General features: G+C 49.9%; 2 protein-coding genes across 6 annotated transcripts in view; one reads left to right on the top strand and one right to left on the bottom strand.

Annotated features, from left to right (window-relative positions):
- The window catches only part of GTF3C1 (general transcription factor IIIC subunit 1), a 68,376-nt gene extending 64,518 nt beyond the window's left edge, over positions 1 to 3,858 (bottom strand). For all 3 annotated transcript variants that reach the window (XM_059154772.1, XM_059154771.1, XM_059154773.1), the window contains exon 1: positions 3,565 to 3,858. In XM_059154772.1, coding sequence (XP_059010755.1) covers positions 3,565 to 3,785 — 221 coding nt within the window. In that variant the 5' untranslated portion in view covers positions 3,786 to 3,858. The remainder of the gene's footprint in view (positions 1 to 3,564) is intronic.
- A 92-nt stretch (positions 3,859 to 3,950) lies between these two features.
- The window catches only part of KATNIP (katanin interacting protein), a 172,867-nt gene continuing 161,345 nt past the window's right edge, over positions 3,951 to 15,472 (top strand). For all 3 annotated transcript variants that reach the window (XR_009349240.1, XM_059154775.1, XM_059154774.1), the window contains exon 1: positions 3,951 to 4,071. Coding sequence is in view for 2 of the 3 variants with exons in the window: in XM_059154775.1 (XP_059010758.1) it covers positions 4,065 to 4,071 (7 nt within the window). In the remaining variant the exon portion in view is untranslated. The remainder of the gene's footprint in view (positions 4,072 to 15,472) is intronic.

Genomic DNA, 15,472 nt, shown 5'->3' with positions numbered 1-15,472 from the left:
AGGCGCCCCTGGCGCGTTCTTCTGACGACCTCCTGCAGAGATCAGAGAGCCAGAGCTCACTCCGTCCTCTAGTCTTGCAAATGCAGATTAGAGCAGCATTCCTGCCTTTCTATCCCAAAGAACACAGACCTCGGAAAGGTCTCCCAAATCCACCCCAGAAGCTGAACGATAGAACCAGAACCATCTTCCTGGTCCAAGTCATGGCCATTCCGTTTCCCTCCAAATCCAATGCCTGCATGTTAACAATTTTCACCTCTGAATCCTCAGTCCTGTCTTCTCCTGCAAACACTGATCCTGCGTCTCCCGTTGTCCACCAAACACCCTGAATTCAAGGAGATCCAAATCGAAGTTATGATTGCCTCTCTCCGCCTCCAACAGAGTCCCTCCTCTCCACTTTGTCCCAAATACGTCGTATCAATGTCACGGGGACAACTCTGACTTGCGTTTCTTCCTTGAGGCAGTCAGCCAAGTCTGTGAGGCTTTCCTAACAAACCCTGCTCACAGCCTGAACTAGTCTAGTTGAGGCTAAATCCCACTTACACTTACCGGCCCTTTCCTTCCGCACCTTCTTGTGATCTCTAGCCGGCTTTATTCCCCATTCCCAAATCACATCTGGCACCATCTGCCAAGAGGCAGCTGTGGACTGCTGTCCTCCACCTCTCCAGCCGCACCTTCCTAGGCTTCTTAGACGGTTCCTAGTTCTCCATGCAGTCTTTCAACACAGGTGCACCTGTGGGCCATGTCTTAGGTCTCCCATCACACCATATTCTCTTCCAGGGATGATCCTGGCTCATGGCTTTAATAGCCAACCATACGGGATGACTGCCCATGTCCAGCTCTATCCCTCCCTCTGGCCTGCTTTCGCCCAAGGAAGCAACATGTTTACTGTGCAGAATCGCCACGGATCACCCAAAGGAGCCTTGAATTCCATGGGACTCAAAGCCCATTCAGCACCTCGCCCACCTTCCCCGAGACTCAACAACCCTGCTGCCCTGCTGCTCTTCTCCCTACTAACAGGGACGGGGATCAATATTCACTCAGGAGGCTGAACGTCAGGAATCAGAAGCCGTCATCCCTGATTCCTCTCTCCAATACCCCATACCCAGGCACCAAATCCTCTGGATTCTTCTGCTTCCTACGTCTTGATGCCATCTGCTTCTCTTATGGATTCTCACCTGCCCCACAGGAAGCAAAACTGATGCGGAGACCAAAGGCAAGAAGGAAATGTAGATGAAATTAAATTTCCTCATAACCTGCAGCCCATTGTTACCTAAGGCAGAAGAGTCAAGTTCCTCCAGAAAGCTCCCAACTGAGGCTTTGGTAGAGGGAAAAACCAACCTTCGCTTGAAAACAGCCAGGCCTCCAGGGTCCTGTGAGTTCTCTTTAACATAGGAGTGTGTGTCTGGAAACCTCCCTACGTCTTCACTCCCCCAACTTGAAAGTTTATAAACTGCCCCCCCCCCCCCATACAACACCGTGCTGCTCTTTCTGCCCCACTGGTCCTGTTCCCATGCTTTAAGGAAAGTCTTGTAGCACTGAAGACTCCTGCAGAATTCTTTCTCGGCCTGTTGGTTCTGAAGCCCAACCGACAAACCACATCAAACCATGATCTGTCGTGTCGGGATTACTAAAATCTCTCAACTTCACACTTTGCCCTCAGTCTGACCCTTCTTTGGGGGAGGGGAGGCAGGGCTTCCAATGGTTCTTTTGATAAAGGATAAACTCTTTAAGTGGATTAAAGACCACTGATTACCTCTCCAGTCCAATGGCTAAGGGCAGAGAACATTCTGTAGGCCAAACTTCACGGATTCAAATTCTGGTTTCCGCTCTTGCTAGCAGATACCTTGAACAAGATCTCTTATCATCTCTGGGGCTGACTTTCTCTCCGGGAAAACGGGAATGATTATGCCCACCTCCTAAAATTATTGTAAAAATTAACTTGCGAGGGACGCCTGGGTGGCTCAATGGCTTAAAACCTCTGCCTTCGGCTTGGGTCGTGGGCTCGGGGTCTTGGGATCGAGCCCCGTGTCGGACTCTCTGCTCCGTGGGGAGCCTGCTTCCTCCTCTCTCTCTCTCTCTCTGCCTGCCTCTCTGCCTACTTGCGATCTCTGTCAAATAAATAAAATCTTTAAACAAAATTAACTTGCTCTATGTCAGGATATTAGCAGCAAGTCCTAGCTCACCGTACACGTGCATGTTAAGTGCCAACTACTCTTATTCCCCATTCCCCGCCTGCAGTCCTGCACCTCAACCACACTTATTTCTCCTCCCTGAGGTTCTCTCTCCAGAAGACCCTGCCAACTGGCCACCTAAATCCAGTCTTGAAGTCTTGTTTCCAGTATGACTTCTGGGAACCTCTCTCGTCACAATGTGGCTCAACGGCACAGACTCTTGTTATCGAGACAGACTGTGTGGGTGTAAATCAACACTCTGGTCACTTATCATCTCGGGAACCTTGGACGGGTTCCTCAATCTAGGACTCCGGTTCCTCTTCTGCAAAATGGGGACAGTGACAGCGCCTACCGCCGAGGACCAAGGGAGACCCACCTCCTGAACCTCCCCAAACGGGATCTTACGGTGCAGTAACAGGCCAACCATAAGCACTCAATCAACGCCAGCCGCTGTTGCTGCTGTTCTAGTATTATTATTATTATTATTATTGCCAACCTTGCCGTTACGCCTATGTCTAGCTGCCTTGGGTTCTCCAGTCCAGCACTGAGGATGCCCCACAAAGGGTGGCTAAACTCAGCGTCTCCAGCCTCGGTCTGAACGGACTTCCTTTCCACCACGAAAAAGGAGCACACACCCCCCCCCCCGCCCCAGTCCCGCTCACCACCACCCAAACACCTACACGGACCGAACGGGACGTCACCAAACGACCCCCAACGCCACCCGAGGCCCGGGCTCCGCCAGGCCCGAGGGACCCCCAGCCAGCCTTACCGCCGCGCCCCCATCGGACCCGCGGTCCTGCCCCACCCCCACTCCGCCCCTCGGCGCCCCCGTCGGACCCCCGGTCCTGCCCCGCCCCCACCCCGCCCCTCGGCGCCCCCGTCGGACCCGCGGTCCTGCCCCGCCCCCACCCCGCCCCTCGGCGCCCCCGTCGGACCCGCGGTCATGCCCCACCCCCGCCCCTCGGCGCCCCCGTCGGACCCGCGGTCATGCCCCACCCCGCCCCTCGGCGCCCCCGTCGGACCCGCGGTCATGCCCCACCCCCGCCCCTCGGCGCCCCCGTCGGACCCGCGGTCCTGCCCCGCCCCCACCCCGCCCCTCGGCGCCCCCGTCGGACCCGCGGTCCTGCCCCGCCCCCACCCCGCCCCTCGGCGCCCCCGTCGGACCCGCGGTCCTGCCCCGCCCCCACCCCGCCCCTCGGCGCCCCCGTCGGACCCGCGGTCCTGCCCCGCCCCCACCCCGCCCCTCGGCGCCCCCGTCGGACCCGCGGTCCTGCCCCACCCCCACCCCGCCCCTCCTTTCTCCCGCCCCCTCCCGTCAGACCCGGGGCCCCTCCCAGCGCCCTCCGAGGCCGGGCTCCGCGCCGCCCGCCCGCCCCGGGGCCAGGCCGCTGACCGGTCCTGGAGCTGGAGGTCGGGTCGCTCCCGGGGCTCTTCATAGAAGCTGATGCCCGGGTGGGTGGCAAGGGCCCGCCAAAGGAACTCCTGCGTGTAGGGCTCCAAAGGCAGCGGGAAGGGAGGCACCCGCGTCTCCAGACGGCTCCACAGCGCGGGCAGACACAGGCCGTCGAGCCCCTCCAGAGCCACCTCGTCCAGCAACGACTCCAGCGCGTCCATTGCTACTTCAGTGTGCGGCTCCTCGGGCGCCTGCGCACCAGGACTCGAAAGGCCCTCCAGCGCGCCTGCGCAGAACCCTCGCCGGCCGCGGGAGGCGGGTCGGACCTACGGATCGGAGGAGGAGTCCCAAGAGCGCCGACGTGACGTTGCGCCTTCTGGGGGCGGGCTCAGGCGGCGACGCTCCGCCGCCATTGGTCGGGAACCCCGCAGTAACCAGGGGAACTGCAAACAGTGCAGGGGCCGCTTCCGGTGCGAGACCCGGAACCGCCGCCCCGAGGGATGGACGGTGAGTGTCCGCGGGCCCCTCCGGGGGGTCGGGGTCGGGCAGTTGTTCGGCCGTCCGTGCCTCAGCGCCCTCGGGCAGAGTCCGAGGCAAGAGAGCCCCGGGCCCCCGCGGCCTGACCTCGGGGGCTCTCCGGTCAGAGGGGCAAGGGAGCCCCAGGGGTCAGGGGTGGGAAGAAAAGGCCGCTGGTGGGGGCGCGGGGAGAGGCCAGTGGCCGCACCGCCGTGCCGAGTGGCGCTGCTGCAGGTCGCGGGCTCGGGGGAGCTTCGGCGCGGACAGCAGAGGCAGACGTCTGAGGCGGGGTCTCGGGTGTGTGCCTCGGGGGTGGACCGCCGAGGCCTGGGAGGGGGCGTGCGGTAAGCGTGGTCTTGGGCAGCGCGGCCGTCGGGTCCTGGGAGAACCGAGGGGGTGAGGCGGGTCGGCGAAGCGGAGGGCGGGCTCTTTCTCTGCGCTTGCATGTTCCGTGGGCCAGGAACTCCGCCGGGGCCGGGCCGGGCCGGGCCGTCGGGCAACACCTCGTTAAGCTTCATTCCTGCCCTTTGAGGTCAGTGGGGGTCCCCCTGTTGGGCAGGTGAAGGAGCTGAGGGTCTAAGGAATGAAGTTCACGTGCCCCACATCGCAGAGCCCGCAAGTGGCGGAGTGAGTACGAAGCCCCGACGGACACTGTGTCTCTGCACTTAAAGGACCAGAGCTTTGAGATGTGGGGACGGGTTTTGGAGGCCCTTCATTCCCGACATCGCAAAGGGAGACAGAGCTGCAGGGGCAAGTCGGGGGGCGCTGGCTTGGGCCGCGATTGGAAATCGATTCCCCTTTCCAAAGAAAAGCTGCTCACTGGGTTCCGACCAATGATTTTCCTGGGGCACTTCTCTAACTACCCTGACAGCCTCTCGGCCTGAAGGCCAGACGGCCAGATGCCGCCTCCCGGCCACTGTTTAGAGTTCCTGATTAGAATCATGGAATGGACCGCTGAAAACAATCTGAAAACAGGCTGTTCTGACCTCCTTTTGAAGATAGGAAGACTGATGTCTACACAGACTGTTAGGATCTGTGCTAGAATCCAGATCGTTGTTCTCGGGTCACCACTGTCCCTTACTTTCAGGAATTTGTTCCTTGTATCCACTTAATGCAGTGGGAGGGGGGGTTTATTTTGATTGAACAGTCTGATCTATACTTAAAAGACGTCTTTGCCCTTTGTACTTTGGAGGTACTATAAAACGAGATTTCCAGTTTGCCTGGTAGAAAGATCAATGTAACATTGCTACAGAAGAGCAGTTCTCAGATATTTTTAACTGCAGGACACCTTCATGCGCTTAACCTCGGAAGAGCTTTAGGTGTATTCTATCTAGGATATTTACCGTATCAGGAAGTAAAGCTGAGAACATCTTAGAACATTCATGTATCAACTACTTAAAAATAACAATAAACGTGGGGTGCCTGGGGGGCTTAGTTGGTTAAGCATCCAGATCTTGGTTTTGGCTCAGGTCATGATCTCATGGGTTGGGAAATGGAGCCCCGAGATGGACTCCACACTCAGCAGGGAATCGGCTTAAGATTCCTTCTGTCTGCCGCTCCCCACACTCAGTGTGCTTTCTCTCTCTCAGCAAAATAAATCTTAAAAAAATAACAGTAAGCCCATTACTTCTGAGTATAAGTAATAATTTTAATGAAAGATCGCCATGCCCCCCCCCCCATTAGTAGGAAGAGTAGCATTATTTTACATCGTCTCAAATCTCTTCAATGTCTGGCTTGACAGAAAATAACTAGACTCTCATTTCTGTTTCAGCAACCAAACTGTTGTGTCTTGGCCTCACACAGATTTTAATTGCCTGTTCAAATAACTGTAGGCATTCTTTTTTGATGCTACATCAAAACTTAGCACATGGTAGTTTCTTGAAGGGTACGTACAATGTGCTGAGACCATATTGGTGAACTTTTTGTTCTCTGTTATATTTAAAATCCACTGGTTTATCTTGCCCTTTGTTCAGATATTTTACCCATGTATGGTTTTATTACATTAGGCATTGGTCATTTGGAAAATGTTGGTTTACTGAGTTCTGCAAATCTTCCAAACGTTGACATTTCAAATTCCATTATGTAATATCAAGTGGAATGTCATTATACAATATCAGGAAAATCCTATTTGTTAATATCACCACCTGGCTCATTTTTTAGCAAAAAGTTTAAGCTGCTAAACTCCAGGTAGTAGAAACAAGTTTCATTTGGGCAATAAACCCGTCAGTTGCTTCCTTGAAGGGACTGCTCACTTTCTTTTCTTTTCTTTCTTTCTTTCTTTCTTTTTTTGTTTTTTTCTCTATTTGAGAAAGTGTCTGTGAGACACCCAGGTCTGAATAATTAGAGTTTGTTAGTTGTATTCAAGTAAAAATAGCATTCTATACATATGTGGCTAGTTTAGCTGGTAACTCAAACAAGCACACATAAGTGTTTTCTGGGATCAACCATTATATTTTGGCTTGTAGCGGAAGTGCTTGGTGTGTATTTGCCATTGTGTCACACAGAATATTGAAAAGCTGTGGACTCATGAGAAGAAATTAAGTAAAACTAACTTTTACTATTTCATAGGGATATTCTTAGGTGACAGTGATTTTTTTGGTTGTTGTTGATTTATCATGAATACATGGCAGTAAAGAATACAACGACTACTAGGACAGTTTGGTGCCACTGCCCTGTAACAGTTTTACCTACTGCCACTGTCCCATCATCAGTGCAGATAGCGACGTGGTGAAGATGTCTTAGAATTGTGATGAAAATGATTTTGTCCTTGTGAACCCCTCTTCCTCCCAGGGTCTGTGGAAAACAGTTTGAGAAACATCGCTATAGATCATTTTCAAGAAGTCCCGCTCAGTTGCTCTCTCATCATCTCGCTCACTCCTAAAGCGTTAGCATGGCCCAACTGAGGAACCTGTTAATTTACAGATTGGTTACAAAAAGGAAAAACTTGTTCTCTTTAAGAAAGCATTTGCCCTAAGACCAGATTTAGCATTCAAAGGATCCCTTTTACATTACAATTTTTAAGACTTAGATTTACACAACTATTAAAAAAAAGATTTTATTTATTTATTTGATAGAGACAAAGCGAGAGAGGGAGCACAAGCAGGGGGAGTGGGAGAGGGAGAAGCAGGCTTCCTGCTGAGTGGGGAGCCTGATGCGGGTCTGGTTCCCTGGACCCTGAGATCATGACCTGAGCTGAAGGCAGACGCTTAACAACTGAGCCGCCCAGACGCCCCTTACACAACATTTTATAGGCACCTACCTGATGGGTAAAGTGAAGCATGCCATGATGAACTGAGAGTCTAGCCAACTAGATACGCCAAGCCTGGCCTTATTGAAAAGATGTTTACTTCCCAAACTTACAAAAGCTTAAGTATCTAGCAAGTGTCCCCAAACTGGATTATAATTTGGCTGATTCTGCAGGTCCAAATCACCATTGTTTTTCACATTTTTCCTGGCCCATTTGCTTTGGCTTTGGGCAAGTTTTAACTGGCTCTGCAATGCAGTGTGACGTGATGTTGATATATTTGGGGGGCTGTGTACTGGTGGATTCACATCTCCGCTGTGTACTCTGACCTCTCTGAGCCTCAGTTTTCCTGTCAATAAAATGGAGCTGATGATAAGACTTACTTTATTTGATCTGGTAATCCACTGTTGAATTATACGAGATTAAATGTGAACACACATAACGCCAAGTCTTCCTTGTAAAAAGCACTCGGACGTGGTAGCGAATTCTTTTTTTTTTTTTTTAAATATTTTATTTATTTATTTGACAGAGAGAGAGCGAGATCACAAGTAGGCAGAGGCAGGCAGAGAGAGAGGTGGAAGCAGGCTCCCCGCCGAGCAGAGAGTCCGATGCGGGGCTCGATCCCAGGACTCTGGGATCATGACCTGAGCCGAAGGCAGAGGCTTTAACCCACTGAGCCACCCAGGCGCCCCCGTGGTAGCGAATTCTATCATTATCTGCAAATGGGCAGACTTCAGCTGGCAGAAGAGGGAGGGGGGATTCTGATGAAGCTCTCTAGCAAATAATAATCTTTGTAATTAGCCCTCTGTTTGTTTAAAGGAAAAGCCAATGCCTGGCATTTTTTATTTACCTGAATGTAAACGAGCAACGTGTGAGTCTTTTGCTATGAAGTGTTCACCTTTATGTTAAAGTCATTTCTTCCAGTGCTTTTGGAATATGAAATGGTTCAAGGAAAAAAAAAATATTTCTGCTCAGTTTTCAAGGAACATAATAATTAGACAAAAGTTCAGCACATCAACATAATTAGAAAGGATTTTAAAGCTGTTCATTTGCTTTTGCTCTCCCCAGAGCAGATATTCAACATTTCCCCCGCTTATCCTGTTCATTTGCTTAGTACACTTTCTCAAAGAATTAATAATGCCAAGATGAAATTTAGCCTAGCTTGTCTAAATAATCCCAAACTGCAAAACAGGTGACGGTTGAATTAGTAAGATTTTGTTGAAAGTATGCTGTCAGCATGTCTGGTCTCTTCTGGTCTGGTACAGTATTCACCTGGGCTCCTGGTGATTTGTTCTTTTCTCTTAGTATTTAAAATAAACCAAGCCAAAAATGATGTGAACTAGAACAAAGCAGGCATTCAGCAGGCAAAATAAATGTGTTGTCCGTGGAGTCTCTATGTTTGTTCTGTCTTCCTTCCTTCTTTGCACCCATCCTTGAGTTGGATCCAGTTCAGTGATTTTTAGCTTAGAGGAAGTTGACACTCTATGTTTTGCTTATTCTTCCTTAGGACATTCATTTAGTACGTCCACATTTCGGTGCCTTCTGTGTGCTGGAATCCAGAGATATCAAGACGAGTTAAGACTGGATCTAAGTGAAGAGTAGATGGGAGTTTATTGTAGTATTCTTTTTTTTCTTTTTAAATTAGGCTCCACGCCCAGCACAGAGCCCAACGTGGGGCCTGAGATCAAGACCTGAGCTGTGATCAAGAGTCACATGCTTAACTGACTAAGCCACCCAGGCACCCCTCCTTGTAGTACCTTAAAACTTTCTTTAAGTTGGGGCACCTGGGTGCCTCAGTGGGTTAAAGCCTCAGCCTTGGGCTCAATTCATGATCCCAGGATCTGGGGATCGAGCCCCACATTGGACTTTCTGCTCGGCGGGGAGCCTGCTTCCCCCCTCCCTCTCTGCTCTCTGCCTACTTGTGATCTCTGTCTGTCAAAATAAATAACTAAAATATTTAAAAAAATTTTAAAAAGCTTTCTTTAAATTGATGTTTTTGAACATAGAAGTTAAACATTTTTTTCACCTTAAAAAAAAAAAAAGGAGCAATGTCGCAGATTTGAAAATGAACTTTAAACCAGAGGTTACGAATTGGGGGCCTCTAAATGAATCAGCCCACAGTCACATTTCCTTGGTCCATAATGTTTTATTTTTTTCAAATTTTGAACAAGTCATCAGAACATTGAAAAATGGAGGGATTTCTCATAAATACCTTATTGTGGTATTTTCTTAACAAAGATCAATAAAATCTATTAACACCAAATCACAGTTGTGCATGGCAACAGCTTTTTCATAGCTGGAGCCAAATGGAGACCCTCCTCCAACAGGGAGGCACACTTTCCACGTTGCCACAGCACCTCCCTGAATGCCCCTGCCGCGCATTGTATGTGTTCCCTGCCTGGGCCCCAGAGGCATCTGCAGTTACAATCCTGTTCCTGTATTCACTTGGGCGATTTTGGAAATCCCTATGGATTACTATTGTGCGGCACAATGTGCCGTATATACCTGTTCTCTTCATTTTAATCTGAAAGAAAAAATGGGGGATATATTCTCTGCCCTGAAGAACTTCATAATCTGATGAGAAAGCCAGTCATCAACAGCTAACTCTAATCCCACATTGGATTCCCTAGAAAGTAACATCTGCAAAGGTCTTCCCTTTCTCAAAGCAGCCTCGCTCCCTGCCTGCTTTTGTAAATAAAGATTTATTGGAACACAGCTATGCCCACTTGCATATAAATGCGTACAGTCTATGGATCTCCTCAAGCCTCAGTGGCAAAGGTGATTAGTTGTGGCGGAGACCATATAGTCCATACAGCCAAAACTCTTGACCATCTGGCCCTTTCCTGGAAAAGCTGGCCAGCCCCTGCCATGCAGGATCTGATTTGATTCTTGAGACAACTCCGTACGACACTCAGTGTCATTGGCCCACTTATAGCCCGCAGCCAGCAGAGAGCAGAACTGGGACTCAGCCAATTAACGTGTACGCTCCACAAAGCAGGCATTCAGCAGGCAAAATAAATACGTGGCCCACAGAGTCTCTGTGTCTAGAGTATGTCCTCAAAGACCTGTCTCAAACTTGTCCCCATCCATGTGTGGCCAGGTTGTTAGACTTGGGACGTGAGTCTGTGGGCAAGTCCAGGCCATGAGTCTGGTCGAAGAGCACAGTTCAGAAGGCACTGCTCTTGCCTACCTCCTTGGCTCCCTCAGGATCTGACCCTGTGGCTGCGCCTCTTTCCAAGTAGGAGAGGGCTGCCAGGAGCAACGTGGTTAGTTGGAAGGAGGAGCTGTCCACAGCTCACTTCATGTAAGAGGAGGAGGTGTCCATTATCCTCAATGCACCAGACTGACTGCTGATGAACAGCTTGACCCTTGTAACTTTAATAACTGGTCGCAATTGCCGTGGTCACAGCACCTTAAATCTGAGAATTTCCCTGGGAAAGCCATGTGCCTCCCTTCCCCTATCCCTTGGTTGGTCTGCCAGTCTTAAGTCTCACATTTAGATACCCACCTACCCGCCTACCTTCATGTTCAGAGAGGTGTTATGGTGGCCTGAACTGGGTCCACTGATGAGCTTTTCCATATTTAAAAGTTGTGGTTTCTCATAAAAACCTGGATTTGTCAGTCTCTTGATGGAAGGATGCTTTGGCCTATGGGCCTGCATTCCCACAAAGCCCTGGTCCTCCAGCCCTGAATGTTGGTCCCTCTTGACCTTGGACATGTGATGACAGTTTGACCTCTTCTGGCTGATGACCTCGGTCAGCAAGTGCCTTTTTCTTGCGTTGAGAATGTTAGCCTAAGCCTATAGACATCTGACATTTCAACCACTGCCCAAGCCAGCTCAGGAAGCTGGCCATTTCTCGTGCATATTCTTTCCCGCCTCCCTCCCTTTCCCTTGCTGTGTTCCCTGGAAGCTGTCTCTTTTCGGGTCACCTCCACACTGTGGATTGTGGTGACTGATACCACCTGCAAAATTAACTCCTCCCAAATGGTGGGGTCCCTTGGCCTCCTCATGTATCCTGCTGTGTCCCAGGTACTGGGCTTCACGCCTTTCCTCTTCCTTGGGGACAGAAACCCACTCTCGTTCCTTTGTCTAGCCAGCTTTGGCCCCAGGACTGGCACAGGGAGATGTTCATGAGTGTTTGCTGGGCTAACATTGTAACTAGGAAAGAGATCAACTGGTTTGTCCCTTTGTGAATTGCTGGCTGGTCTCCATAAAACAGGCAGAGGAAAAGCCCTTGCAGCCAAGCCTACAGGTCAAGCTTCCAGAGATCTCACCTGGCTCCTCTTTCGCTAAGGAGAAAAGCATGGTCCCCCCAGACATTGTCCTCTGGAGTCGTTCAGACCAGTCCTAATAATATGCCTTCACCTAGCTACCTTCACTACACCCCCAGCCCCTGTTGCAATCCCTCTACTTTGCAGTTAGCGTTCCTGTCCTCCCATTTTTTTTTCCCCAGTGGGTTCACCATCGCCCCCACCTCCTGCCTCATTTTTGATTCTGATGCTACCTTGACCACCCTTAGCTGATGGATACTCTGGAGACAGCCCCTGACTTAACATGTCCTTGGGGGGTAGGAGGGTTTTTGGTCAATGCAGCACCAGGCCGGAAGTTGGATCACCAACCCATTCAGGGACCACTGCACTCTGTTACAGACTCTGAGTGACTTTGCAATGCAATGTGTGTACATGCCTGTGTGTGTGTTTGTGTGTGTGTGTGTACGTACATGCATGTGCACGCATGATCTCTCTCAAGACTCCCAGACTGTTGAGGGGTGCTTAGGTGGCTCAGTTGGTTAGGTGTCCAACTTTTGGCTTGGGCTCACATCATGATCTTGGGGTCCTGAGATCAAGTCCCGCATTGGCTCGGCGCTCAGCACAGAGTCTGCTTGTCCCTTCTCCCTCTGGACTCTGCTCCTCCCCCAACTCACTCAAGCACTCTCTCTCTCTCAAACAAATAAATAGATAAGATCTTAAAAAGAATCTGAAACTATTTAGATAACTTTTTATGAACCTGCCTGAAATCAAAGGTTGATAGTGGCAAAAGAGACTTATCAGATGTAGTCCAGGGAACTTGATAGATTTCAGAACTCTTTAAGGATCCTATGGAAGAAAACAAGTTTAGAAGCCTGCAGGGGGCACCTGGGTGGCTCAGTCTGTTGGGTGTCTGCCTTTGGCTTGGGTCCGGATTGCTCCCAGCATTGGGCTTCACTGTCGGGCTCCTTGCTCAGCAGGGAGTCTGCTTCTCAGTCTCCCTCTGCCTGTTGCTCCCCCTACTTGTGCACTCACTCTCTGTCAAATAAGTGAAATCTTTAAAGAAAAGAAGAAGAAGCAGCAGCCTGCAGGGACCAGGCAGGTGATGTAAGTGACTGCAGTGTCCAGGGTGGATTTCATTAGGCTGCTTTATGTCCGATTCTTTCAACACCTGTGTACACTTTGCATACCTGGCAATATTCATCAGTTTCATTAGGAACTCGGTTGCCTACTAATTCCTTGCAGTATGTGGCTTCCTCCATCTCTCTCTCATCCATAGAATAGAGGTAAGAGTTGTCCCACCCCCTGGGGTTATTGTGAAAATCAAAAGCATTCATTAAAAGCCCTTAGATCAGGACCTGACACACGACAAGTCCGTGTGTGTTCACTGCCATTAGGATGATGACGATTCTCTCTTTTGCCGGAGATGTGGCCACTTTCATCTTCACTGTAGGGAAAAACCTCTCAGACCTGCTGATAAACGGCACCTTGGACTCGACCTCAGTGGCAGGGAAGACAACCAGCCAGCAGGGGCTGGGAACCAGAGGACACCAAGCCAACTGTCAGGCCACTGTCCTCATCCTCAGACCACTATTGCCAGGCAGGAAGGCAAGTCCTGGGTTGCCAGATCATTTAGGTTTGCAAGACCATCCAGAGCTCAGGATTTTAAAATGTCTTATCTCCCAAGGTGTGTTAAAAAAAAAAAAAAAAAATTTTTTTTTTTTTTTTTTTTAAACATTATGGAGACCAAACAAATATTTGTGGGGTGGGTTCAGCCAGTGAGTAACTTCCAATCTGGTCTGACCGCTGTCATTTATCAGATGTTGGGGACGCAGCCTGGGGAGTCAACATGCCTGCAGAGGTGGAGGAACAGGTCCAGATCCATTTCTGTCCAGCACCCCACCTCCCCACCCTCCTAATGAGCCCTTGTGGTGGGAAGTCCCGCCTCTTGCATGATTTCAGATGGAGATTTTATTTTAAGCCTGCAAAAAGGCAACCCTGAAAAACCAGGACAGAGGATTAGATTTGCTTCCCAGCTCTCCCCAGCTTCCCATTGGTGCCCACTAGGTGAGAGCTCGTGGAGACCTACTAAGGAGACTCCAGTTCTGAGGCCGCATGACCTTGGGGGGATTCGTTTCTTTATCTCTCGGTGCCTAGACTCTGAATTTATAAAACAGAGATTAATAGTAGGACTTCCTCATAGGGCTGCTATGAGAATCAAAGGAATCCATCTATCTAAAGGCCTTAAAATGGTACCCAGCCCTTAATAGGATCTCAGTAAAAATGAGCTGTCTGAGGAAGGAACGTATCTTTTTCTTTAGGATTCCAAGGCAGCTCATGCATCCTTTCCTATGTTTTCCAGGACTACTTGGCAGCTCCTTGTGGGGGGAGGGAGGAGTGGAAAGCAGACACTCAGAGACACTTTAATTTGGTTACGTAAACGCAGGCTCACAAATGCAGTGTCCACACTTGTTGTCAGTGGGGGGCTGGGTTGGCCTGTGTAGTTGGAATGATGGATACAGAGGTCTACCAAAGTACATTTTAGCCTGGGAATCATGCTGTCACATAAGCCACTGATTAGATTACAGAAGTGTGGCATTTTCTTATCTTTACTGTTTCAAATGAAAAAAAATCAATATTTTCCAATTATCTCCAGTGGTGTATTAAACTCACTTTGTCATATTTCATTTCACCATCTGAGAAAGAGCAGGGGGATAGGGTCAGGAAAATACATCGTGAGAGAAGATGAAGTCTTCATAGCAGTTCATACTCAGGCCTCCAGTCCTCCGGGCATTGTCCATTCAAAAATTCGGTCATTCATTCATTCACAGATTCCGGAAATGTCTACTGATAGCCATTCCATTCCAGGCATTGTTCCTGGTATGGGAAATTCAGGGATTAAAACAAAGCCAAACAATGACCATTTCTGGGGCAGGGGGTGCAGGGGGAGACAGGCCACAACTACATTAACAGGAAAAAGATCAGATAGGGGCTGTACAGAGGGTAAAAAGTAGGGAAGGTGGTGTGCTAGTTAGTCCTCTCTGAAGAAGGAGCTCCCTTCAGGCTGAGTGAGATCTAATTGGTAAGAAGGAGCCAACAGGGGAGGACTGTGAGGACAAAGGACCCGGTGCAGGAAGGAATCTTGAGTCCAAAGAGCAGAGGAAAGAGTAGCGGGCTGCAGGTGTGCGTGGTGTGGATGTGAGCATGCGCAAGTGGAGAGCATGCAGAGGGAAACGCACTGGAGGGTTGAGCAGGCAAGGGATATAATCTCATTTTTAGTTGGCTGCCATGGGAAAAGCCCAGGAATAACAGAGACAGGACTCTTGCCAGGTGGCTCTTTGATGATCAAGGGCCTCGCAGAGCGGTGATGGGGAGGAAGGGAAAGGTTCAGGAAGCATTTGGGAATCAGAGTCCAAAAGAACCTGCTGAGGTCCATGAACACACAGCCAGCCGTTTATGGGGGAGTGAGCCACTCACTGCTAAGCACCTACTATGTGCAGGGTCCTGTTCTAAGCTTTTCACGGGTACTATCTTAATGCCAACCATAGACTGAAATGGAATCGTGCTATCAGGGTTTCCAAACAGGTACCGAGAAGCTGAGCCAGACAGGCTGACCCACCGCCTACCTTCTCTGCCGCCGCACAGCATTGTCCCCAGGCTCTCATGTAATTATGAAGTCAGCCGCAGAATGCATGGCTAAGCATTTTTAGAAATGCACAAGCAAATGCACGTAACAGTGTGCAGGTTATAAATAACCATTTCTAGCTGCCAGCTGCTGTTTGGGTTTGGAGAGGAAAAGAGGATCTTAGCATGACTTGTTTATCTCAGGTAATTTGGCAGTAAACTGGGCTCCGGGAATTTGAGTTACACAGAAAATGCAAAGGAAGAGTGACAGGGATA

This window comes from Mustela lutreola, chromosome 17 (genome assembly GCF_030435805.1).
Source record: "Mustela lutreola isolate mMusLut2 chromosome 17, mMusLut2.pri, whole genome shotgun sequence".
In the NCBI taxonomy this organism is placed as follows: Eukaryota; Metazoa; Chordata; class Mammalia; order Carnivora; family Mustelidae; genus Mustela; species Mustela lutreola.
Note: the sequence above shows the minus strand (reverse complement) of the source record. Positions and strands in the feature narration are given on the sequence as shown.